General features: G+C 43.1%; 1 protein-coding gene and 1 long non-coding RNA gene across 3 annotated transcripts; one reads left to right on the forward strand and one right to left on the reverse strand.

Moving 5' to 3' along the window:
• Window positions 1-650: 650 nt before the first annotated feature.
• Window positions 651-27,492, reverse strand: LOC145395218 (uncharacterized). Of its 2 annotated transcripts, none has more exons than XM_080268906.1 (8): window positions 27,415-27,492; window positions 24,298-24,477; window positions 23,512-23,637; window positions 22,600-22,739; window positions 21,739-21,887; window positions 3,793-4,028; window positions 3,027-3,088; window positions 651-2,699 (listed from the first exon to the last, which is right to left on the reverse strand). In XM_080268906.1, the coding sequence occupies exons 2-8, from the start codon at window positions 24,398-24,400 to the stop codon at window positions 2,451-2,453; spliced, it is 1,065 nt and encodes a 354-aa protein (XP_080125032.1). In that variant the 5' UTR covers window positions 24,401-24,477; window positions 27,415-27,492; the 3' UTR covers window positions 651-2,450. The 2 variants fall into 2 exon arrangements, with proteins under 2 accessions (XP_080125032.1, XP_080125031.1); XM_080268905.1 differs by having other exon boundaries at window positions 22,597-22,739.
• On the forward strand, window positions 4,635-12,006 carry LOC145395219 (uncharacterized). Its single transcript, XR_013896568.1, has 2 exons — window positions 4,635-10,194; window positions 10,228-12,006. It is a non-coding gene; the product is annotated as an uncharacterized LOC145395219 (long non-coding RNA).
• Window positions 27,493-27,616: the final 124 nt, after the last annotated feature.

Consider the following 27,616-nt stretch of genomic DNA (forward strand, 5'->3'; position numbering starts at 1 on the left):
TATGGCTATCACAATATCACTTATATGGCTATCACAAAGTTGTATAATATCTGCCTTCCTTGGTTATAACCCCATTTGGCTTGACATTCAGTGTAGAAGCATCTTAAAGTAGCAATACAATGAGTGAGTGGATGGTGAGTGCCTCCACCTACCTACAGTGACTAATTATAAGCCATTACACCCAATTACCAATCAGTCTGACCCTTTGCTGCCCAGGGAGAAGCAAAGGAACCCAAGGCCAGCTTTCTCCCACCATAGTAGGCCCTGCATTACCCCATCAGCTGGGTATATGGTTACCACCCAGCACCGTAAGTGGTTTCCCGGGTTACAGGAAACCATTAGGCTTGTCACTCAGTGTAGAGTCACCTAAGGAAAAATGAAGGAGGCATTACATCAAGCGTGTGGATGATGGTCACCACCACCAAACACTAAGAAATATTGCGATCATCATCATCATCACCACCACCACCACCATCATCATCATCACCACCACCACCACCACCACCACCACCATCATCACCACCACCACCACCACCATCATCACCACCACCACCACCACCACCACCATCATAAGCTACTGTCAACTTCGGAAATAGGTAAGTTGGGATCTATAAATAGGAATAACAGATTTTTAAAAATTATAATGTGGCAGAATTGTGGCATATAAATCAAAAAATTATTTCTGGTCCAGTTCCCACAAAAAACGAAAAAAAATATAAATAATAATAATAGTAAATACAAATACTTCTACAGTTTGAGTAAAGACCCATTGAACACCAAAAATTTTAAATACAGTAACTTGTAATTCAAAAAACATACATTAATTTCTGCTGTAGGTTATTAAGGTAAAAGGAAGCAAACATGAACTTGAAATCATCATCATCATCATTTTCCAGACCCATTTTTTTCAAATCATGACAGAGAAACATGGAATAGAAAAAGAGAGAGAGAGAGAGAGGGAGAGGAGAAATTGCTTACATTATCCAAAATTCAAGAGTTACCTGTATTAATTCTACGGGAAAACCTCGTTCAGGTACAAAAAATCCATCTTGTAATACCTATACTTGTTACGGATTGTACACAACTACGCTTAATTACTATCCACCTGGCTGTGACACCACCTGCAGATGGCATTTAGGGTAAAGTGTGGGGTCCTGAAGCTTACCTAATTTGTAACTCATTCCACCTGAGGATGTTGGCTTAGTTTTAGGCATGACATTCCCTGATTACTTTACTCTGCCTGGGACACACTTTTTGAGTAGTAGTAGTAGTAGTTAGTAGTAGTAGTAGTAGTTGCAGCCACTATAGTTCTTTCACATTAACTTGGCCCAGATTTTTGTCCTTTTGCAGCTAATTCCACGCAGCTCAGTACAAGAATAAGATTATACAATGGCTCTACATCCCTTCCATTGTGCTTCTTTATGCCTACCACAGCTCTCTACTGCTCACCTAGTGTCACAATCCACCACTGAAAGATGGAGATGATAATTTTAGGCCAAGTTAGAGTAAAAAAACAGTGTAGTCAGCCAAGAGAAGCTCCGACAGACAACAAAAATAAAAGGTGTGGTCAGTTCAGTTCAGTTCATGTCTCCCACTCTGTTCCATTTGCAGGTGGAAAGACTGATTCATTTGTGCGCTAATTTTTAGTAATATAAGGTGACTAATTCTATGAAAATTCCTGAACTGAAGGGAGATTAGTTTTTCCCACACTAAACCACAAAAGTACCATCTGTCAGGCACGCCACAGCCCGGGGTTCACCTCTTCTCCCAAACAACAGCTCCTAAAATTTACCCTTCCTACTGCACGAAACCTTAGGCAGTTAACAAAATGACATTGGCTTTGTTTTACCGTTACAAACACACAAAAATTTACACCAGATGAGTGAAGAGGTGGGCCAGTGAATGTGCTACAGTTCTTTCACATCAACTTGGTCCATGGTTTCATATAAGGGTGGATGCCGTTATACCAGCAGCCGCTATACGAGAAACTGACGATACAAGACTGAGTAACTTGGATCCAAATTTGGTGATGCCAGTTAGGTCAGACAAACAAACCCTATTTTCCCCATAAGGTACGTACTCTGTTATACCAGATTTTGTGACCCTCGCTTTCACTGTTATACGAGGTTCAACTATCTAGGCCGTCCTCCATTAACATATCCCACTTGTTTAACGGGACCCGCTTGTCTCTCCAATTTATTTCAAAAAGCTCAGTGACAGTGCTGTGTGGTTGTACAATCTTTCCACAGCATTTCTTGTGTCTGGCATCAGGTTTTAATGTTACCTTGCTGTTAAGCTGAGCATTCAAGATGGAAAGATGGCAATTGTAAGCCAAGTTAAAGTGAAATGAGCATAGCTTCCTCACTGGTGCTTCATATCCCAGCTAAACAGACTGGGCAGCTCACATTTCATGCCCTATACTTTTAGGCTGAAGTGAAACACGTAGAGCATTAATATCGCTGGCGTTTCATATCCCAGCTCCCGATGCCGGGCCCCTCACGTTTCATGCCCTGGGAGTACTGGCCTTGTGAGTACTGTCCCTGCATGTTGCCGTTGTTGCTGCTGAAGGTGGACTGGGAGTTGAGGGTGAGGGGCGGGAGTGGGTCGATGCGGTAGCGGTTGGACTGCAGGCGGGATATGTCATCGTCCAGACTCATCAGGATCTTGCTGGTCCTCAGGGCACTGCCACCCACCAAACTCTGAGGAGTTACACACACAGTGCTAATACAGACTACATCTACGGAATATGCTTACCTGATTATATACACAATGCACTGGCAGGTAACAACATTCCAACTCCAAGTCACTTGAAATAAAATACCAATGCTGTTCACCTTAGGCCAGTTTTGCTTCTATATTTATACCAAAGACATTTTTGTTTCTAATCTACTATTATTCATAACTTTCATATATACATTGTGCCATTTTTGGGTCCATAAAGAAAAACTAAATAATGACTCAGTTAAAAACCAAATAAAATGAGAGTCACATCATTTGTTCACAAACCGAACCAACACAATATTCACCATCGCATCACTAAAGTTGTTTCCCTGAGCACCAGACATCTGCAGGCCTCTCTCCAGCATCTCTGAAAGACAGTGTGCTGGGTGAGTATCCACTCACTCGACGTAGTGCTGCTCTCGGGTGTCTGCCCTTTCCTCTCCTCCTTATTTCTTTCCTCTTCCTTCTGTCCGTGGGTGACATTACACTCCTTCTATCTTTCTTTCCTCTTCCTTCTGCCTGTAGGTGACTCTACATTGAGTGACAAACCAAATGGTTTCCTGTACACCAGCAAACCATTTACTATGCTGGGTGGTAACCATATAACCAAATTATGGCGCCTGATGGTTTAGTGGGTAATTGAGGTGCTCCAATCGGACTGAGCTGGTGCAGGTTTACATCCAAGGGATGGTTGGGGTTTATAGCTCACGTAATGCCACTCAGGGATGAGTGAGGCCGGTCACTCTCATCTCAAATGTCCGGACCAATTGCCTAGCCCTGGGCTCCTACGCTTCTCATGGGGCAACACTTGATTAGATGAAAAAATGGGAGAAATGGAGTTCCCCCGAGCTAAGCCCTGTATTGGACTACATAGCCCCGCTAGGGTTACAGGAGGAAGCTACCCCTCCCGGCACAGCAGCCCGGGCGAGGCTCAAACTTGCAATCCCCCCGATTACAAGTCCAGCGCGCTACCACTGTGCTACCGCGCCCCCCCTTGATTAGATGAGATGATGATAATTATTACTACAACTGGCACTGTACACAAACCCATCTACCCTGACCTACACTCACCTCTCTGCTGTTTTTCATTCTCGTACTTCTGATGCACAAAATTCAGTTGCCGCTTCAGCTCCTCCATTTCGGCCTGCATACTGCTCAGCTGACTCATGCCCATGTTGTTCCCCATCGCCATGTTGCCTCCCATGTTGCCGCCCATGTTGCCACCCATGTTGCCGCCCATGTTGCCACCCATGCCCATGCCTCCCATAGCCATGTTGTTACCTAACGGCATCCCATTGCCTGCACCCCTGAAATGGCGCCGTGACAAACACAATTACCATCATCATCATCATGGCTATTTTTTTTTTTTCCCACCCACCTAACAGTGAGATAAGACCTGAAAGAGTGAGTGAGAGAGAGCACATCAGAGAAGTACCAACAGCATGGCCTGTGAAACGGGCCACACACTCATTCGCACACCACTCGAGACCTTGGAATCCTCACTCTACCTCTCAGACGGGAAAACTATCATGTCCATCCAGCTACATGGGCCACACACTCACCCCTCAAGCCCATGGAATCCGAACTCAATATAAATTAAATCACATGTGTACCGATTTACTGGGAACAAGAACCAAGCACACACACACACGAGACTTGGTTTTTGGGCTGCACACTCACTCACACACCAATCCAGCCCAGGGAACCCTGAATGAGGGACAATAAAACCAGTAAGTGGCATGTGCACCTATTTATTGACATCAAGAACCATGCACACACACACACACACACACACACACACACACAAACTTTTGGACCACACACTCACACACCAATCCAGTCCAAGGAATCCTGTATTAAGGCCAATAAAACCATATCAAATTATATTTACACCCATTTGTAAAAAAAAAAAAAAAAAAAAAAAAAAATGCACACAACGTTTGGGCCACACACTCACTCACACACCCATTCAGCCCAAGGAATCCCGCCTTAGGGACAAATAAAACGTCTGTGTCGCATGTGCACCCGTTTATTGAGGCTACAAAACCCGGCACACACACGAGGGGCGTAAGTCTCACCAATGCACACGTAAATCCAGAGTAAAAAATGTGAACAACAATAACTTTAAGTGGGAATTATGTAAGGACTAGAAGACTCTGTATAATAATCGTCTGCTGCGTCTGCTTCCAACCTTTTTAACGCTAATATTCTCAAGTAACAAAATAGGCTTTATTTTTTATTTTTTTTTATATATAGGCGTGCGCTGGTCGGCTTGGGTCCTGCCGGGGGCGACGGAGGCGAAGGCTTGTTTGTCGGTGAAAAAAATAGGTGAAAGGGAGATTTAAAATGTATCTGGCTAAGCATGGAAGAGTGACCATGCTAAGTGACCCGATATTCCAATAAAGTGACCTGATATTCCAATGAGTTAGTAGAACAAGTCCTTGATAAGGTGAGGTTAACAGAAGGAAAGGTAGGGATATATAGAGAGAGAAGAAAGAGACAAGAGAAAGAGTGAGTGAGTGAGTGAAGAGAGAGAGAGAGAGCGAGAGAAGTGAGCGAGTCAAGAGAGAGACAAGGAAGAGATAAACAAAGCCCAAAACAACGGTAGACACAGCAAGGACTCAGTTATGCAATTTCCCATCTAAATGAATACAATCATGAGCCTAGTCTCTCACCCCCCCGGAGATCAGGGCAGCCAGTCAGAGCACGGATCTCGTCATCATCATCATCATCACAACAACACAAAGGGTGACTGTGCAGGTACTGGTTGAAAAAGGTCATTGAGCTGACCTTTGTATAGCCCCTTAAACCCCAGTCATGGCACCTTGGGGATATTCCGGACAACTCCCAGCGGCTTTATTCAACTTGGCAAGATCCCTCGTGTCAGGGATGTTTATTAACCCACAGACAATGCTGCCTGCCCTGAAAGGCCTTTATCACTGCAGGTGGATATACGTAAGACATAAATCAGAAAAATTAACATTATCTTGAGTTTATCAGCATGAGTACAGCTGTGAAAGTGAGTAGGTGTGATGTCCTCGGATGTTTTCGTACAATGGTGACGTGTTATTGGTGTCTGTGGTGTCAAGTGCAAATTAGACACATCTGCTACAACACATTACATCAAGTTCTTCTTTGCTGTGCCAGGGGAAAGGTGATATGCACTTGTCAATAACACACACAGCTGTTACACTCCATGGGTCAGTGTCGTACCACACTCGTCCTACCATTTCATTTACAGAGGCTCTAACTTGCATGCGTCAGCCTTGGTCACCTAATGGCAGTTCTCCACGCTGCTTGATCTCTGGCAGCCTCATGTATGAAAACTTATAAGTTGAATAAAACCCCAGGGTGATGGTAAGAATAAGGCCAAAGCCACATGACAGGGTTCAAGGTGATGAGGGGCCCATGAGGTGATGAGGCCCCCCTGACACAGGAGGAAGGGTACACTGGCTTCACGGCAGGGACGGCACAAACTCTGCTAAGACCTACTACCTCTTGATGCCATTACTGTGTAGCTACGAACCTCTGCAATACCCCTTCTTTACCCGATACACCTCTTCCTTACCCGATAAACCTGTCTGCCTCACTAATCTTCAAGTACACGTGTTGTTTAAGCAAGATTATACGTTAAGAAAGATATAACCACCACCATCTCAGCCTTAAGTCACACCCACAGCCAAGGATTTACACTCATAACAACACATAAGACAACTGCAGATGATGCATTGTGACAGGTAGAATGGCTGCCCAGGAGAGAGACAGATCAGAGTTTGAATCCCTTATTTTCTCTACCATTTTGCACTACACAGAACCCACCTTCAGAGGGTTTGGAAAAGGAAGTGACATGGAGAGATTTCTATACCCCTGGAAATTCCCTCGCTCCTCTCTATCACTTCTTGCCCAAACTCTCTGAAAATTGGCTGTGTGAGGCCTGAAATGTTATAGAGAAAATACAGCCTTCAACCTCTTGACCGCCTCTCTCTCTCCCACTCATCATTTCCACATACAGTACATTATCCCTTAGCCAATGATGCATAGCCTTCTTCCTTGTATTTTCAGTTCCAGAATATTTTGTTCAGACTGGATGAAGTTTCTGATTTTAAAGGGTTATATAAAATCATTAACTGCTGCAATTCTAATCTTCCATTACCCCATTAACTGCTTCACTTATAGACTTCCCATTATCCCATTAACTGCTTCACTTATAGACTCCCATTACCCCATTAACTGCTTCACTTATAGACTTCCCATTACCCCATTAACTGCTTCACTTATAGACTCCCATTACCCCATTAACTGCTTCACTTATAGACTCCCAGCATCAATTAAATCAACTGTTGACATCAATCATTAAGTACATCCTTGACTGCAGACATCAAGGTGAAAATTAGAGAGTAAAGGCAGAGGCGTTGAAGAGGCTCGTATCCTTACAAGTCCCTGGCGCTAAAATCCCTACTTCCTACTGATCACACAAGACATGGAAACTCAACGGCAAAAACAGAAAAAAACACCAAACATTTGAAGCGCGGAAAAACATAAACAACGCCTAAAGACCCCACCACAGCCAGTCCTCGTTGCAAGTCAGGGATGGGTTGCAAAATACCACATTAAGTTTTACCACATTGCAAATTACCACAGTGATTTTTACTATACTGCATGCTTTGCTACACTGCAAATTACTGCATTGTATGTCTTATTGCATCACATTACCTGTGTGACTCTTAACCATACTGCAGTTACCACATTGTAAATTTACCACATGGCAAGTTACTGCACTGTTTTACCACACCGTACTGTAAATAAAAATATAGTAATAATAATAATAATAATGATACTAATGACCCCAGAACACTGGCTTTCAACAAGGACCATTGTAGGTTTGTGCCAGCGTACCCTTCCACCATGCAAAATACTGAACATCTCCGTCTGCCTCTCCTCCTGTTATATCAAAATGTCTTAACTAAGGGGATGAGCAAGTTGGCCAGGATTCACACCTTCTAATTCACCCTCCATGTATAAGACTCGTCTGGGCTCCTCACTGCCGAAGGGACGCACTGCCACCCCACTCCCACTAACCCACACTGCCACCCCACTCCCACTAACCCACACCTGATTATCGGGGGAACAGTGGCAGGGGAACTTGATGTCAGATTTCCTTCAAACTTGGATTTTCTTCCCTCTTTCTGGCTTGTCATTCACCTGCACTTTCACCATCATCATTCATTCATCCTGCCTCTTGTTCCCATCTACTAGCAGGAAGAGGCAGGGTCCAGGAAAGGAATTAATCAACAGGTAACCCACACAAGCTCACTGTCCATCATCATCATCATCATTCATAATCCCACCTATTTTTCCCAACTGCAGGTGTGGATAGGCATGGTTAAAAAAATAAAAATAAATAATGGGAGAAATAATCAGCTGACATCACACAGGGTTTTCATTCACTCATTCATCATCATCATCCTCCTACCTTCCCCACACCAGCAGGTTGGGGAGAGGTGTGGTCCAGGAAGCAAGGGAAGAGAGGAAAACGGTTAAAAGACATTACTGGGAGCACTAATCAATATCCAATGAACCACACACACACACACACACCATTCAAGCCCCTGGAATCAAGTGTGGGAGGTCCTCGTGTCCTTTCACCTTAACTTGGCCCAGGTATATGTCCTTTTGCAGCTTATCAAACGTAGCCCAGTGGCAGAGGACAATGCTACGGCTCTACATCCTTTCCATAGCACTTCTTCATGACTGGCATACTGCACTTAAAGAGATGATAATTTTGGGCCAAGGTAAGGTGAAAGGAGCATAGCAGTGAAAGGCTTATGAACTAGCTATAGGTGGGCCTTCACCTGACTGCCGCTGTGCATCTCAGAATTTCACTTTGGCTCACAACGTATGATTTTGTCGGTTCAAGTGAAAACCGCGCAGTGAGGAGCCCAAACCTCCACCTCCAGTTATACATCACTCCTTCAAAACTCCACCTTCCCGTGCTTACAACCTAAGCACTTAAGTTTGAAGAGTTTACCCCTGCAATCCAACGACGTCTGATTCAGGCCCAGCCTTGATTTGTGATGATACTATGTGGCTTAGGAGGGAGTACAGTTACTTCAGGTGTCAATAGAGGCTATACCTAACCCTTCAGCTTAAACAGTCCCTCTAAGCTTAATAAAATCATGAATAATTACACAGATGTCACAATTATTCAGCTTCTGAGACACCACAGCATGAAGGGGTTAATGAAGGCTCCATGTAAGCCTGAATAATCCCTCTTAAAGCGTAATAAATTCATCCGAGGGTCAGCAAGACTGCCATCAGGCCGTCCCCAGGTTGCAGGGTTAAGCACATGCATTACCTCCAACTTCTAACTCAGGGACACGCTCGGGGGTCTGGCCTTGGAGCAGCACCACCCTCGTCACTCGTACGTTTGTGTCCTCCTTCCCTCGGCCAACATGTGCCTTTTGGAATCTCATATGATTTGAATTTTGCAGGTCTAATGGATTCTTGATGCCCTTGTGGTGGATTTGGCTTGACAGGGTGGGTGTGAAGAGGATGTGATGTGATGTGTGTGATGACAGTGGGTGTATGGTTATGACTGTCTGCTGTGTGGTGGTTGGTGTGGTGTGGTGTGGTGGTGTGGTGTGTGTGTGTGTGTGTGTGTGTGTGTGTGTGTGTGTGTGTGTGTGTGTGTGTGTGTGTGTGTGTGTGCATTTTTTCTCACCTGTCTGGGCACAAGTCAACCAAAACATGACCCGAAAACTTTAAACAAGGTATCATTAACTCTCTTCAAGGCCGTCACTCTGTGTATTGATCTGCAACTGTTCCCTGAAAAATTTTGAAGTGGATAAAAGCCTCCATTAAGCTGTAAAAAACCACCTGGAGGTACAAGGGCAAAATTATAGTGGTAAAACGTGTCACTGGATTGGGTAAATTCTTGGTATATCTTCCTAACGAGTGGCCAAGGTCGTTACGAGTGACACAAAGGTAACGAGGATGAGGGAGGGCCAACTGGAGAGCCTGGGATAGGACAGACTAATGGACAGACAACTGGTTCCCTCACGTAGCACAGACACGGTAGAAAAAGACGAGAAAGATGCATGGAGAATTCTCGCACCCACATCGATCCTTCAAAACTTTTAAACACAACACCTCTTTTCCTCTCGTAACCAAGATTATTTTTTTAATAAGACCGAAGGAAAAATAGCAAAATAAAGCAACCCGACTGTGACAACTCAGAGAAGTCAACCCAGACTGTGGATAGACCTGGGAATCTTTGAATATTCTGATGTTTTATGCTTCCTGCTGCCAATAGATACAACTAGCAACCAACCACCAGCAGATGCAACAGAGTGAATCACCAACAGATGCATGAAGGAACACAACAGGCAACCAATCACCAACAGATACATACATACATACATACAAACACACAGGAACCTGTTGCCACAACTTTTGAAACCAAGATAGACATAAGTAGGAACCGGTCACCCAAACAGATAAGACGAGGAACCAGTCAGTCACCCAAACAGATAAGACGAGGAACCAGTCACCCAAACAGGCACACGAAGGAACCAGTCACCAAGATGAGGAACCAGTCACCCAAACAGACACACGAAGGAACCAATGGCCAGTCTGTCAGCGTCTGCCATCCCCGTCAACGCCCGCCGCCGCGTGTCCCTCTACCTGCCACTCTCGCCTGCGTCTCAGACTGTGCCAACCAATACCGGAACAGTCTGTCTGTCATCGCCAAGGTATCCACAGCAATTATTTTTTTTTGTATTTTTTAACTTTGTTCTCCTGAATTTTTTTTGAAACTCCCACGACAATTTCATGATGTGTTCACAAATCTCCTCTTTGTTGCAACACCGTTTGTGCTGATGACCAAAAATGGATTGGCGGAACTCAAAAATCATGGCCTGATTCATCTGTAATAATAATAATAACAATAATAATAATAATAATAATAAAAATGATAATACTAATACTAATAATAATAGTAATAATAAAAATAATGATAATAATAAAACTGCCATTGATCCAATTTTATATTAGTTATTCCAATCAGAAAAAATAATCATGAACACACCCAATCGTCAATTTATCAAGTAACTGAATCGTCAATTTACACTGACCTAACTGTAAATCTCTCTCTCAACTGAACTGTATCAGCTGAATCACAAATCTCATATGTAACCCGACCTATCTTGTACCTGAACTGGAAATTTCTCATAACTGTAAATACACCACAACCGAATCATAAATCATCTCATAACAGAAGAATACATCTATCTTTCAATTGAACCGTAAACAAGTCTTGTCAATGAACCCCAAACCTATATAAACTGAACGGTGAATCAAGTGAACTGAACCCCCCAAACCATGAAGTATGTAAACCCACCTCAAATTAAGAAACTAAACCCAGCTCAAAATTAAACCCTGAATCCCTAATAATTAAATCTCTCAAAACTGAACTTATGTCCCTGAAAATTAAACCACCAATCCATCTAAAAAAAATAAAAAAAACTGGAAATAGACCTGACAAGCATAAATCTTTTTGGTTTTTTTTTTTTGGTTTTTCTCGGGTCATCAGCACAAAGAGAAAATTATTTATCCATATACAGCAAAACGTATACACCTAGGACCCCTAACAGGAAAGTCTGCCACATCAACTAAGAAAGTGGCCGCCGATTCACCCGCTCCAGTACCATCGCGCTGGCATCTTTATGTCGATTTATTATTCATTATTATTCATTCTTGTCTAATACCGTCGCCTGTTTCTGTTATTACGGTATTTGTTATTCACTCGTGTCTTATTACCATCATCTGTTATCATCTTCATCTGTCATCATCATCATTATTCAGACCTCCTTTCCCACCCTACAGAAAGGCAGATTCACCATCATTTATAATTTACTGTTACTTATCTTGTCTCTGCTCACCATCATTCATTTTCATTATTATTCGCTTGTCATCTAGTACCATCATTTATTTTTATTATCTATTATTACTGTATTACTCTCTGTCTAATACCATCACCTGTTATTATGATTATTTATTCTTGTCTAATACCATCACCTGTTATGATGATGATTTATTCTTGTCTAATACCATCATTTATTTTCATCATCTTATACTTATTACTGTTGTCTGGTACCATCACTTACTTTTATTAAGATTTATTCATTATTGTTATTATTTACCTCTGTCTAATACCATCATACGTTCTTTAATACCAAAAAATCATCATCATCTCATCTCATAATAATAACACCAGTAGTAGTAGTAGTAAAATGACACTACTACTACTACTACTAGTCCAAGCCCTGGTGGGTGTGGAGGGGGTGTCTCAGCGGCGCATCATTAACATAACTTTTAAAACACCAGCAAATCACCTCAAAGACAACACTGCCGGCCACGTGAGCGAGACCAACAGCGATCAGAAAAAGTCCTCCGCTTGTTTTTCCGGTTCTTTTTTTTTTGCGTACGCTACTTCTGCGACAAACGGCATGAAAATCTGAAGTCTGTTTGTAAATTTGACGCTTGTAAATAGCCGTGTAAATAACCTGATTGTCTGTAAACACTACCAGGACGCTGTAACACCCTTCAATTCGGTGACTCGTCTTCTCCTATAGTCCGTCTGTTTTAACTTGACAAATATCCCTGACCCCCCCCCTCCCGTAAGCTCCCCTGATGGCCAAGTGTAGTCAGACTTATGGCTAAATCTGACTAGTAACCAAGGAGACTCACCATTCCTCAAAACTGAGACTACAGAATTCCACACATCCATAATGCTGACTCCTTCCTTTCACCTCTGCTGATGGTCAGTGGCAGTCAGATTAATGGTAAAATCTGACTAGTAACCAAGGAGAATAAAAAAATAAGTCACCAAATTGAGGGGGTTAAGAACAACTAGAAAACTGTAAGTGGACAGGACTACACAGATTAAAAGAAAAAATAATTGAAAACCCCTTTGGAACAGCGATAGCAATTTTATTTTGGTTGTGCAGGCGGCCACATGATTTTATACCACTACGCGAGACACCTTAGGCTGGAGAAACTTGTATAGGCTAGATCTAAGCCTGTACCCAACCTCTCCAATTTGATAAGGCCTCCCACCGCTGCATAACATCAATAAACGTGCACTCGAGGACACTTCCACCTTATACACCTCGACATCCTCTTCCCGACCTTCATCTGTTTATGATTTCACTACTGGAAAGGATCCTTAATTTGTAGATATTTGATCATAGATGAAAAAAGGAGAAATAAACAGCAAACACTGTGACAATTTGGGGGAAAATATTAGAACACACAAGAACCCATCACCATTACAATCATCATCATCAACTGTATAATGCAGAACTTTCCTCGAGTGAACTGCAACCAAAATAAAGGATAAACCACCATCCGGCAGGGGTTACACGTTCAAATTTTCAATGCTCTACCCGGCTATGTATGTTTGGTTGCTGGCGTGGAGGACCCATTGACTCTTATGCTCCTGCCTCCCTTCATCAGCCTCTCCTCCCTTTTGCTTGTTCCAAATTTCAGAAATGTAATGTAAACAGATCCAAAACAAATACATAGCCTCTTTACTTTGTTTGCTCCCGTTTATTATAAAAAATAAAAAAAATCCATATACTGCTTCTAATTCAAAAATGTAATTTGAATTGACCCATAAGATAAACAACTTCTTTCAGCACTTCCTTTGCTTTTAATTTCAAAAACTCAATTTGAATGGATCCCTTGAACATATATATAAACAGCCTCTTTCAGCCTTTCATTTTGATCTAATTTCAAAAACACAATTTGAAACACTCCATAATGTACACATAAAGTCTCTTTCCAACTGTTCATTTGCTTTTAAAAACTTCAATTTGAATAGATCCATAACATACACATAAACAGCCTCTTTTTCACAAACTAGGAAATATATTACACATTCCTATTAACCCCCAATACATCCTCAAAAACACAAGGAATTCATAAAAAATAACAAATTTCACTACGCTAATTTGCAGCATAAAAATTTTCCAGCCAATGCTCATCAAATTATAAAACACTTCAAACTGGTTTCCATAAAATACAAACTCCACTTGTCTGTCCTTCAGCATCCCTCACAGACCTTCAACAATTTTGTATCAGGATATAAAATAAATCACACAACTTGGGATCGTTTTCCACCATGACGGGTAGCGCGGTGGCCGAGCGGCGCGATGCGACACTCCAACGTTGTTACGATGAGGCCGAACCGCGCGACCCCAGTCCAACGGGTCGCGTGGAGCGGCGCAGGGCAGTGTCGGTGGCGGAGGGAGAGACCAGGAGTGGGAGGGAGCCAGTCTTAAGCGACCATCTCACACTGGCGTGATATATGGCCAAACCCACCGCACATGTAACACTTGGGGCAGTTGCGAGCCATGTGCCCCTTCAAGTTGCATCTGAAAAGCCAGACAAACCACTGTCAACACAACACCACTGGCTTTTCAACACCACATCAACTGCACAATGCCAATGATAACTGGCAACTTTGTTTATAACCTATATCAAAGAAGCAGATGACATAACATCTTGCACATGCTGCAGCATCTACAAGTGGAAGAACTCAGCATCTAATAATTATATTTACTCTAATATTCCATTAATGTCCACTTCAACTTGTACTGTTCTCAAAGACTCTGATCAGTTATCTTTACATAAAATCTAAAGGAGGACACAGAAGAGTAAATGATGATAGGCCTGAGCAAAAGCACTTCACACTTCAGGAACTTTTGACCAACCTTTAGTGGTGTGTGGTGGATGGTTGCTGTTCTGCCATGCAGGTACTGAGTCCTGTACTGTCTGTATTACACCTCACTCTGACTATTACAAGCATGTTTACACTACCAACTGTCTTCAAGTCTGACACTTGTGTTTTTCCAGTTCTCACAAGTTTCATTTCTTCCCGCTTCTCCTCTTGCTCTATAGTGTCTCTCTCCACCTTCTACTGTCCTGTGGCTCCTTGTTCGTAAGTTTATCTTCTTTCCATCTTCTACAACCTCTCCACTCCTCACCCTCCACATCATCATCCCTCCCAACCATTTCTCCATCTTCTGCTGCCTCTTCTCTCCCCTCCTTACCGCAACTCCCATCTTCGGACGCCTCTTCTCTTGCCTCCTCTCCTCTCCTCTCCTTACCGCAACTCCCATCTTCAGTTGCCTCTTCTCTTGCCTCCTCTCCTCTCCTCACCGCAACTCCCATCTTCAGTTGCCTCTTCTCCTCTCACTTCCAGCACTGGCCACCTCTCCACCTCCTGATCACTTCCATAACTTCTCTCTTCTTGTCTCCTAACTCCCTCTTTATCTCCTGATCACATCGCCATCTTCTGCAGTCTCCTCTCCTCCTCCAATCCCTTTCTCTCCTCTCCCAATCTCCAGCCTTCTCTCTCTTTTCCTCTCCCATTCTACAACCTCCTCCTCTCCAGCGATCATCTCCATTACTGACCACCTCTCCATCTTCTCTCCCTCCAAAACCATCCCTCCACCTTTTTCCAAGCTCTCCTCTCCATCTACTTCCACACTCTTCTCTTACAATGTCTTCACCTCCCACTTCCTCTCTCCTTCCATGACCATCCCTCCAACTCCTCTTCTCTCCCATAACTTCTCCACCCTCTATTCCACATTCTCTCTCCTCCATTCCTTACCACATCCTCACATTGTACCAGGTCTAAACAATTTGCCAGTATCATGTATATCTGATAATCCACATAATACAACTACATTTATTTAGTCACACTGCCTGCCTATTAAACACCGTACAACTACAAATCCACACAAGACCTGTAGCTCATATTTAACATACGAATTTTACATAATACGTGCCTCATATGAAAGACCTGCCAGCATTCATTTTATACAACAATTCCTCACCTTATACCACTCACATAGGCTTCAAGATTGTCCTTTTGCAAAAACTGTTGGATCTGGTCACATTCCAGCATGAGACTCTTCAATCTTCAGAAACAAAACGTTCTGTACTTAGATGATCCATTACGAGAAGTGGAAATGCTGGCTGGGGGAGAGAGACAGGCCAAAGCTTGAAGTCGTTCCCTTTTCTAATGTCTCAGGCTACAGAGAACCCATTTTGAGGGGGTTTAAACAAGAAGTGATAGAGCAGAAGTGGCAGGGAATTTCCAGGGGTATAAATATCTCTGTTCTTATTCATTCCTGTTTCAAACTCACTGGAAACTGGTTCTGTGCAGCTCAAAAACACAAGACACACTACAGAATTCAAACTCTCACCTGTGCCTTTCTCCCACCCAAAATTTCATACTGTAATTACTCTGGCAGAGATGGATGCTACTACTTGTATGCATTTAACAGATCTACATATACAGTACCACAGAAGCAGTTACGAACCAAGCTAACAGAGAACTGCAATAAAACTGCTTCAGCCATGACACTTTCCTAAGAAGCACATCGCTCGGGAAAGAACTAATGGTAGACGTGTGAGGAATTACTGCATTTACACCTTACTCCAAAAACATCACTGGGTGTACAGTTTCAAAAGGAAAAAACTGGGGTCACCTGTATATGACACTCCACTGGAAAAACTGAAAAAATGCATTACACTGACTTCTTCAAAAAATAATGCTTTTACAATGGCAATACTGGATCTTCTCCATCACATCCCAAAATTACTCAGCTGTTTTTTTTTTCTTTAAATAATCAACACTCCAAAAATGGAAAATTCCAGTTGTCTACCACTACTCAGGTTCGTACGCACAACGCACCCTCGTTGCCTCATTGTTATATGCAGGACATAGGACTCAATTGACCTATAAGAATTTCATAAACTTTTTCATTTTACAACCAGTTTTGAGTTACATTAATGGTGTGATGCCTGATTTCTTGTTATATGGTCGTTTTTCTCACTTATGCAATTGCCATGCCTAATTCTTGAGTCGATTCACTGTTACGTGACTGATTTTCAAAAATGCATCTGCTGTAAAACACGAGTCATATACACTTATGGAGTTCTTATTTATTTTATATCAAACTGTAAAATAATTTTTAAAAAATTGTATTAATGGACATACAGTAATTTTGCGTACCCTGAAACACTTTAGCACCCCATCAACACCAAACAGGCACAGCAGTCAACTCCAACCCTCTCACTTAAACCGTTCCAAGCCACATCTAACTACTAGATATTGGCCAAGGCCTAATAATTTTACTCGCTGCTGAGGGCTCTCTCCCTGCTGATGGGTTAAGTCTCCCTACAGCTGGCAGTCGACTATTACTTTAGTGTTCTAACATGTAATCACAAAATCACACTATTATCCTGATACCACATCCTTTCTGCTTCAGACTACATATTCTTTACAACAACCTCAACTTTCTTCCAGTATTCCTTCTCTGCTGTGCTTGGCTGATCTCAAAGGTGACACAAATTCCACACCAACTGTTATCTATTATGGGTAATATTCACCAGCCTCTGTTCTTGCACAGTACAGTGACTGCCACTTCTAACCAGGTTTCTTGGGGGTGCGAGGCTCTTCAGTTTTGCACCACAACACCACCACCAAACACAGCATCATGTATTTCACACACTTGCAGTGAAGATCCAAACTTCTTATAGAAGGAAGTTTCTATCATTATAAAATCTTTGTTTTTCAGTAATCTTCCACGAAACTACACTAGGCGGGTTTTCACACAATGGCTCACGCGATTCACTAGACTACACATGGTCTGCACTCACTCACGGTGTGGGCTTCGGCACGAGGTCTTCTCCCACGTCACAAACAGTAGCAGCGAAGCCAGAGAGAAAAAGTTTGAAAGCCAGTAGTTGTGTAGATCGTGAAGAAAATATCGCAACAGTTGAAGACAACGGTGTCAAAGTTTAAGTTTGTGCACCGAGAGGTAGATATAAGCGGAATTGGTACGAGGTGCCACAAAACAAACTCATGAGGCAAGTGAATGGAAACACTGCCAGAGCGTTTGTAGCAGGGACAGACACAGGGCCGATTCCACAGTTGCTTGTAGTGGTTTGCAAGCACCCAAACGAAAGAAACTGAACTGCGTAAATGACTTATGACTGAATTATATGATGATTTTGGTGACTAAACTATGTGGCAATCTTAATTAACTAACCATATGACAGGGGTAGTGAAAGTGGATACTGAACTTTTTGGAAATAAATGTAGTTATAAGTGTGGTTGGGGAGGAAGCAAACACACGAAAACTACTGTGGAATTGCCCCACAGACAGGCAAGCTTGTACAGCCAAATACTTAAGAATGTTCACCTCTCCTGTCTCTCTTCGGACTGTGGACTGAAAGGTATACTGTCATTCACCTTTGTAGGATACTATGCACCAAACTCCACTGCATCACATTCAACCAGCTACTGACCCAGCAGTGACACAGAGGCAGGACAGGCAAAGGAACTGTAATATTTGACTGAACAAAGCACTTCCTCAACAGGTTCGCTGCCACATCAATTCTCACACTACATGATTTACGACACAATTTTCCTTTTTTCATTCATTGCCAGACGCCATGTATCCCAGACGGGGTGGCCAAGGGCTTAGAGTTAATTGTTTTACAGGGAGGGGCACCAATCCTCCACCAACCCCACGTACTGGCCTTTTATACACCAATGAACATGTCTAACAACCAGTGCCTTTGCTCTCTCTCTCTCTCTCTCTCTCTCTCTCTCCAATGCAAGGAAGAAGGAACCAAAGGCCAGAAGCCAGGAAGATGGTTCCCTCCAAGAAAAAGTAAAAACAATATAAGCGAGTCAAATTCAGGATCCATTCATTTCAAAACGCCTGGACACACAGCATTTAAAAGACTGGAGGTCATAGGAAGCAGGAAATACGTATCATGGGGGATTTTTCATCCAACTGACGGACACAAGAAAATTAATATATCACGCACATTCTCACTCACAGGAGACAACAGAGAAACTATCACTCTTGCCAAATACTGAATGGTGCATACGTATAATGGCTGACGTCCCAGCATCCTGTTCTCCATAAGTCCCTGCTGAGTAACAGGACGAGACAGGAAATGTTATAGAGGAGTGCTATGCTACCAAAACATCTAGAGGGGGATGCCGTCACACGAACATCTGCTATACGAGAACAGGCAACATAGATCCAAGTTCAGTGATGCCAGCACGACAAGTTAACCTAACCCTATTTCCCCCACAAGTTATGTACACCATTATACCAGTATTTGCTACCCTATTTTCAAGCATGGTACAGGCAGGTGTGAGAGAGAGAGAGAGAGAGAGAGAGAGAGAGAGAGATACATAAAGGTCAGGTTAACTGATCCTGCTGGCAACACCAAGGTCAGGTCTAAATTGCCCATTCTCAAGTCCTGATTTCCCTGTATAGTGGACGTTCCTGTAACAGCACCCACCTGTACTACACGACTACAGAAAGGTGTTGAGTCAGTTGCAAAAAATGATAAACCCGCAACACATATTCTCGCTTAAAATTACTGTTAGCACTACCATCTACAATGGGAAGTTAATCAGCATCACTTGGCAGAGGAAATGGTACTTAAATCTACAACACCACTACAATACAAAAATGACCATCATCATCATCATCATCCAGACCAACTTTCCCACCCAAAGGCAGGGTGAGGAGTACCAATGTCCACACATAATACACACTAATCCACTTTTCAATGTACACAACCTCTTCACTGAACTAACTCAAGAAAAACTGTCAACCTTGGCCAGCAATGCTCTCTCTTGAACAGAAACTAAATTGTACCAACATTATGACAGGGAAATGCTGTCTAATTTCACCATTTTCAATGTAAATTTCCTAAGACATTTATCGCCAACCACAAGGCATTCATTCATCACCATCATCCAGACCTCCTAGCCCATCCTGGGGTGTGGTGAGCAGCAGAAGCAGCGTCCAGATTTATAAACAATACATATTTCTAAAACATAATTTGCTAAGTCAGATCGGACATAGCTCTCTCAGGACTCATAATTAGTAGTATGATAATAAGGAACATCCAGCAGGAGTCTGTTTGTACAACTTGGGTAACCCTAATCAAATGCCATATAACTAGAGACAGTTCTTGTAATACTGCATTAATGTGTTAGATTATTTTTTCCCGTGAATCTGGTTAGCTAAAAGTGGTAGTTGCAACCTCAGCCTCATTTAAACGTGACCCACTGGGCTGCAGGATTAAGACGCCCCCACTCCTGCAGTTCACAACCCTTCCTTGGGGGGACATGGAAGACATTTAGGGACAATATGACCAGGCAGTGAAGCCACCTGGTTATAAGTGCCATCACGTGAAGGCACCCCTCTCCTCACCTGGGGATGCTGGCAAATGAGGTTCAGAGATAATGTAATTTTAACAGGTAATTTCTCAGTCTTTAATTGTGTACTTTGTGATGAAACACATACAAACAGGGTCGGGTTTGTTTACTTCCCACACTATCATCATTTACCATCTCTCTCTCTCTCTTCTTTCCTCCATTATCTTCATTTTCAGCCAACGCCTTTCTTCCCTCTCTTCTCCTTTTCCCCCTCACTCCTCTCTTTTCTCCCTCTCTCCTCTCCTTTCCTCCCTGTCTTCTCTTATCTTTCTCCATATTCTTTGTCTTTCTCCTCCACTTTCTCTAAACTGCTCCTCATTCTCCCTCCACCTCTCTCCTCCAATCTCCTTTTCCCAAGTACCACCTCCTCCTCTCTCTTCTACTCCTCCTTTTTCTCTCCTCCAATCTTCCTCCACTTTCTTCACTTGGTATCTCCCTCCTCCAATCTTCCACGTCCACCTCTCCTCTCCTCTTTCCAACAGCCCTCCTCTCTCCTTTCTCCACTTTTCAGTTTTCTCTCCTCTCCAATCTTCTTTCTCCTGTCTCTTCCTCACCTTCTCTTTCTCTCCATCCTCCCATCTTCCTTCCCTCCTCTCTCCACTTCTACAATTTCTCATCTTTCAACTTCTCCACCAACTTTCCATCCTCTTTAGCTTCCCTCCTCCTCCTCCTCTGCATCTACCCTCCTTCCTCTTTAATTCCCTCTCCTCCTCCTCTCTCTCCCTTCTCTTCTCTAGCCCTCTGCTCTCCAACTTTCCTTCCCTTCACTCCACCTTTTTTTCATCTTCCTTCTCCAGTTCTCTTTTCTTTCCTTCTCAATTTCTCTCCATATATTTTCTTTTTCCTCCTTTCTGTATTTTTTTTCTCTCTCTCTTTCCCTCTCCATCTTTATTCTCTTCACTTCCTTCCTCTCTATCTTTTCTCCTCCTTTTCTCCACTTTCCTTCCTTCCTTACCTCACTCTCATGTCATCCTCCACTCTGCTAACACTTACCTTTACCAAGATGACGTGAGGAACAGATTACACACTGATGACACACTAGGCCTTAAATCAACCAACAGCTGTTCATTTTAGGTCTATACAGTACAGGAAAAGGAAATAATTCACCTCTTATCAAGCAGCACCAATGTCCTTTCAAAGATACAATTAAGTGTGGATATTATAAATGACCCGAAGCAAGTAACATCAGAGTCTGGGTGGACATAAGAGGAGCAATATATGGACTCTCCTGGACATGCATTATTACATTGTCTAGGTTAATGAGATATGAAAACAAGGCAATTAACTGACAGGTAGTAGGCATACCAAAATTACCCTGGACATATAAGGTACTACGGGTCACAGAAGGATCAGTGTACAGTACGCGTGAAATATTTGGGACGGCACATTGAAGGTCACTGAAATATTAGTGTCCGACCTACCATACGTTGTTAGCCACGATGTCAGGTGGGGTCACGTACCACCGACTCCCAATATCCTCTTGTAAACATACAGCAAATGTTATGTTTATATAGACACAATGTTTATACACAATGAGACGTTGGTAAACATCAGCAGGTATTAGAATGTTTTTGGTAGGCACCAGAACCCCGTGCACCGATACTTCTGCGAACCATAGTACAATAAATGAACTATCTATAATCATATGCTTCAATAATTAACTCCCTATTGAAGACAGGCTACGGACTAACCTGTAGCAAGTAGTGTCGGACTCTCCCTGTGGACAGTCGCGTGAGATGTGACCGCCAGCGCCACACACATAGCAGCGCTTCTCGTTCTCCTGCTCGCCACCCATGGGACACTCACGCGAGATGTGGCCGATCTTGCCGCACACGTAACACTGCCGGGGAAACACCCATCAACCTTCCTTCTTTACAACAGGGCTTTCATAATAGCTTGGCCCTAACACCAACTTCCCATACTGCTTGATCTCTAGCAACATTAGCCTTCCTTCTCTACTACAGTGCTTTCACCTTAACTTGGCCCTAATACTGTAGCAGTTTTCCATGCTGCTAGATCTCTAGCAGCATCTCTATTCAGTCCCTTAACCCTGAGGTGACACTGTCTGCCCTCATTCCAAGTCTTCTTCAGTCTGCCTCTTGTAACTCCACGGTCAACATTCACACCTCTCACCCCGTGCACCCAACGGCTGTCCTCCCTACATGCACTGTGGACAAGATTATTAACCAAAAGACCAAAATGTACTGTGTATGTTACTGTACCGCTGACCGACCATAACGAGACAGCATCTAACCTAACCCCAACTGCCTTACCTTAATTTGACCCTATTGTCGAATAAAAATGTGTGGTACTTTCTGGTCACTGATCCCTACAGACAAATAAGATGACTAAGAAACCAAATCTTGCGCTACTCATTATAAATCCCATACCACAATGCTTTCAAAAACAGAGAGGTGCCCTGTCAACACGCACGCACGCACACACACAAGGAGATATAAGCTACTATATGGCTGGCTTTACTATATTACGGGTTACGGCTAAAAAAGGGTCACATGGTAAAATAGTATGGCTGATATCAATGGCACAACTACCTTGGCATTCCTGTTCTCGCTTTTATTTTCCGTGCACTGGCGTGATATGTGGCCGCTTTTGTTGCACACGTAGCAGGTGCGCTCCGGCTCAGGACAGTCACGCGCTATGTGGCCCATCTTGGAGCAGTTGTAGCACGACGCTGAGGGGGAAGACGGAAGCTACGTTTATTTACTATCACCACCACCACCACCACCAATACCACATCACCATCATCATCACCACAGCTGTCATTATCACCACTGCCACCATCACCACCAGCACTGTCAACACCACTACCATCACCAACACCAACCACCACCACCACCATCATCAACCACACCTCTTTTCCCACCTAAGGACAGAGTAAGGCACGGTCTGGATAGAAAGCAAACATCTGAATGTAGAAACTTTATGCGAGTACACTAAGCAATCCACTGAGTAACTACCTGGCAGGTGTGTACAAAGCAAAATCTATCTATCTATCTACTTATTGCCAGATGCCTTAATCCCATAGGGGGTGGCCACACACAAATCACCCCCACGTTGCCCTGTTCCCCGCCATTTCACTGCCCTTCCCCCAGCCCCATCCCCTTTCTCATATACCTCTCCACTCCATCTCAAGCAAATCTACCTGTATATAATTATAGTTCAGGCTTCTTACTAAGCACAAATATACTGATAAGAGAAATATAGACGAAAGGATAGATATAATGTACTTAACACTCAAGGACAAAGGTAATTACATGTCATCTCTGTAGCAACCACATATGCTTAACAACCCAATGTTCCAAATTCTTCCCCTCCCTATTAACTCATACTGACCTCGTTACATATAAATAGAAATGGGTGAAGAGGTAACTCAAAAATGGGGAAGTTTACTGCAGAGAGAGAGAGAGAGAGAGAGAGACAGAGAGACAGAGAGAGATACGTACGTTCATCAGAGGAGTGTTCACAGTCCTTTGCGATGTGCCCGACGCCATCACATCGGTAGCAGTGATCCTCCTCCTCTTTGCAATCGCGTGCAAAGTGGCCCGGACGGTTGCACTTGTAGCATTTCTCTGCAAAGCCAACACCCCCAATACCAACATGAATATCGGGTTATTACACAGGAAATCGGCTGCTGTTATAGCCACATCCCCAATACCAACATTTTTTCTTTCACCCAATACCAACATATCATTATTACATGCACACACACACACACACACACACACACACACACAAAATACTGCCCCACATTTCTGGGCACACTCCTGACACACTGCTCTCCTGGCTGCAACACACCTGACTGCCAGTTAATGACACCTTTCATTCAAAATTCATATTCCCAAGTTCTGTGATGCAATGTGCCAAAATGCAACTTCAGGAGGCATGGTGTGTGCATGTTGGTGTGGTGTGGTGTGCGGTACTCCAGGGTGTGTGGTGTGTTGTGTGTGCATGTTAGTGTGATGCGCTGCATTCCACTATGTGTGTTATGTTGTGTGGGTATAATTTACAAGCTGGACACACATCATCTGTAAATCCACCAACCCAAATCTCTGCTTGTAGCTGAGGTGGGTGGGTGACGTACAGACCTAAGCCTCACGTGATCCATCTAATCTAGTGGTTGATCGGTACATGTAATAAATCAACAGCAGGTAACGTGTACAGCACCTGTGATGCTGATCCATTACTGGGGATTAAATGGTTCAGCGGTGGGACACTACTAAAAGACTTACCTCTTGGGCCGCCGCGTCCCCTTGGTCCGGGTCCGCTGCCCATGGGACACTCCCGCGCAAAATGTCCCATGCGGTTGCATTTGTAGCACTTTGAACCTGACATGACACCCCAACGCTACGGAGAACTCCTCACAACTCTCCGCCTCACTCTCCTCCTCCCCCCTCACACCCAGCCAACACCTGCAACACAAACATATACCATCATCAGTTTTAGTAACACACACAACACTACAGTATCAAGAATAAGGGACTACTGTAAATAGGAAGGCTGCCAGAGATCAAGCAGCATGGTAAGCCGCCATTAGGTGACCGGCATGCACACTGGAGCCTTTATAAATAAAACAAAAGCATCTATCTGTCTAGAACTATTACAATATCATTCTAAAATCTCTCTACCTATCTATGATCTGCTTTCCCTCCCAGACCACATCCTCCTCCCTCATATCTCCCCACTCCATCCCTCCATCTCATCTTTGGTCTCCCCCTCCCCTTCCCCCCACCTCAATAACACACACGTCGACAGTTTCTCATTCTCAAGTCTCTCCACATGGGTAAACAATCTCAAAAATATTTCTCTTAAGGTTAGGTTGGGTTAGGTGAAAGGAAAAACTCTGAAATCGTCAAATATTCTGCGAAAACTCCAGGAAGTTCCGGCATCCTTCCTCTGTCTCTGTGCGAAGTATTATAAGATTCAGAAGGGTATAAGCGTTTTAAAATTGCGTTTTTGTGCATCCATATCGAATCCTCAAGTGCAAACCTTTATATGTCCCCCCCCCCATGCTGCTCCTAAGCTATCAGGGCTGGGAGGCTGCAATGTACATCAGTTACTGGCCTACATGAGGGACTGCCTGTGTTTTAAGTTTCATCATTCTGTTCATTTGAGTTTTATTTATAGATTTTTTTTGTCAAAATCTCTAACTTACCTACAAACTCTGGCTTGCTATATGAAGGTACCAATGAGGGTCCATAAAATTTACCATATATTGTCACTGGATGGTTTGTACATTGATATGTTTGGCGTACAGAGCTCGCCAATCATCCACGACATTAGGAAAACACAGAACTTATATTTTCTCATAAAATATATAAATAAATAAAATTAAATCACTAATATTCTAATGCAAATATCATAAGACATTTTAGAGAATCTGTAATGCAACTCTTTGTGATTAGTCTGCCACACAGCAAGCCAAACTATGCATTACTTTAGGCCCCTATTAATTTCTTACAGCTAATTTAGAAATATTTGAAAAACAAATCTCTAAAGAAAAACTTGAAGAACTAAATTTAATGAAACATACACAAATAGTCTCTCACATAGGGCAATAGCTGGTGTAAATTGCAGCCTCCCACCCTTAACAGTTTAGGAGCAACAAGTCGAAAAAGACGATGCCCTTAGCATTCTTAATTACATCCACATCAACACACTCCTTTACTTCCTCATTGTCTCTTCTTGTAACTATACACACTCCTTTCAATAACTCACCATCCACACACACACACACACAAAAAGTCGAGGATGAGATGGAGGGATGGAGTGGAGAGGTGTATGAGGGAGGGGGGGGGGGATGTGCTAGTTTCACTTGCTACTGTCATGGAGGATGATAACACAATCTCACCCGATGACATCACACCCACTCTCTCGTGCAACCTTACTCACACCGCTGTCCAGAAAGAATATATCTATCTATCTATCTATTGCCAGTCGCCATAATCCCGTAAGGGGTAGCCATTTGACTTTGAGTTATTTGTTTTATGGGGAGGGGCACTAACCCTCAACCAACCCACTTGTTGACACGTAGGGAGCACGTATGGTTTGGTTATATGGTTACCACCCAGCGCTGTAAATGGTTTCTTGGCTGTCCAGACAAAAACTGATATATATTTTGAAATTCTTCACACACACACACACACACACATATCCTTCAATGCAAAGACGATTACAGTACAAATTCACAAATACTGTACTAAAAAATCTGCCAGTACAAAGATTAAAAAAAAAGAAGCCAAAGGATGATGATCTGCGCCAAGTTAGAGTGAAAGAACTATAAACTGCGGTGCCGAGGGGAAAACGAGGCAGGTAGAGAGATTGGAAACTAGATGATTTCGCAAAACCGGGAGAAATCGTGAACATGAAAGTGGCTGCCATACACCACCCTGTTGCATTGAACAAAATGGCTAATGATTACTCCAACCACCTTGATTTTATGATGCAAAAGGAAAGCATGTGTTTTTTTTTTTTGTTTTTTTTCAATGCAAGAAAGAAGGAACCAAAGGCCAGGAGCGCACAAATTGTTCCCACCATGAAAAAACAAAGGCTAGATAACAGCCAAATTCAAGATCTGTTCACTGATGAAGGATTATGGTGCTGAAAAAAATAAAAGCAATTACATGTTTATCCATAAGCCTTTTACAACTACTAACACCAGCTTTATGTTCATCCTACAAGCATATTTATTTTTAAGCTGAAAGAAAGCTTGCCACATGAGGATTGGATATCAGACGGTTTATTGTGCCGAGAGAAATCAAACGTGCTGCACTAGGCCACCATGATGCCTCCCACTACGGTACTATAAACACTTCATAATTTAGGCCTACGATTTTTACCGTGAGGGAAAGCTTTGCAGTCTGAGTATTGAATGTCAGGCGATTTATACAGGGCTCAGAGAAATCGTGGTTGTTAAAGCGTCGGCATTCCAATGACCCGCGGCACGTGAGGTTAGGCCATGTGGACCCCCCTCCTCCTCCACCACCATTACGGCATTTCGTCACTAGCATCTAATTCACCTTCCCCAGCACATCTATACCATTAAAATAATTTACCAGAATCCAGAGAGCTCCCCGGATGCGTTAAATGTGGCACTGCGGCGGAAACTAGTAAATATAAATGGGGTCTCCGTACATACGCCAGCCTCACCGCGCACACACACACCGCCCGCCAGCGCCTCACAAGCCCACCATTTCACATGCTTATTTCACCCCAACCACACAAATATTAACCATTTCCACATTCACACACCTCCACCACGGTCTCTAGTAGCCGGCACGTGCACTCTCACCTCCTACCTCGCTCATTTAATCAACAAATTAAGGTATAAATAAGGTACAAATGCTCACCTGTTATTGTGCGTCTGCTGGTGCACCCGGGCTGAGGTTTGCTGCCTGCTCATTGGTCCATCGTGCAGCCTGGTCCCTGATTGGCTACAGGATGCACACGGCACCACACTGGCTCCACCACCACCAATACCACAGCATCCAAACCGCTAAACTTGCTATAGGCCCATTATCTTATCATAAATGTAAAAAAAACATGATGAAA

Source organism: Coenobita brevimanus, chromosome 30, assembly GCF_032717465.1.
Source record: "Coenobita brevimanus isolate Jiangsu-jjx chromosome 30, ASM3271746v2, whole genome shotgun sequence".
Taxonomy (NCBI): Eukaryota; Metazoa; Arthropoda; class Malacostraca; order Decapoda; family Coenobitidae; genus Coenobita; species Coenobita brevimanus.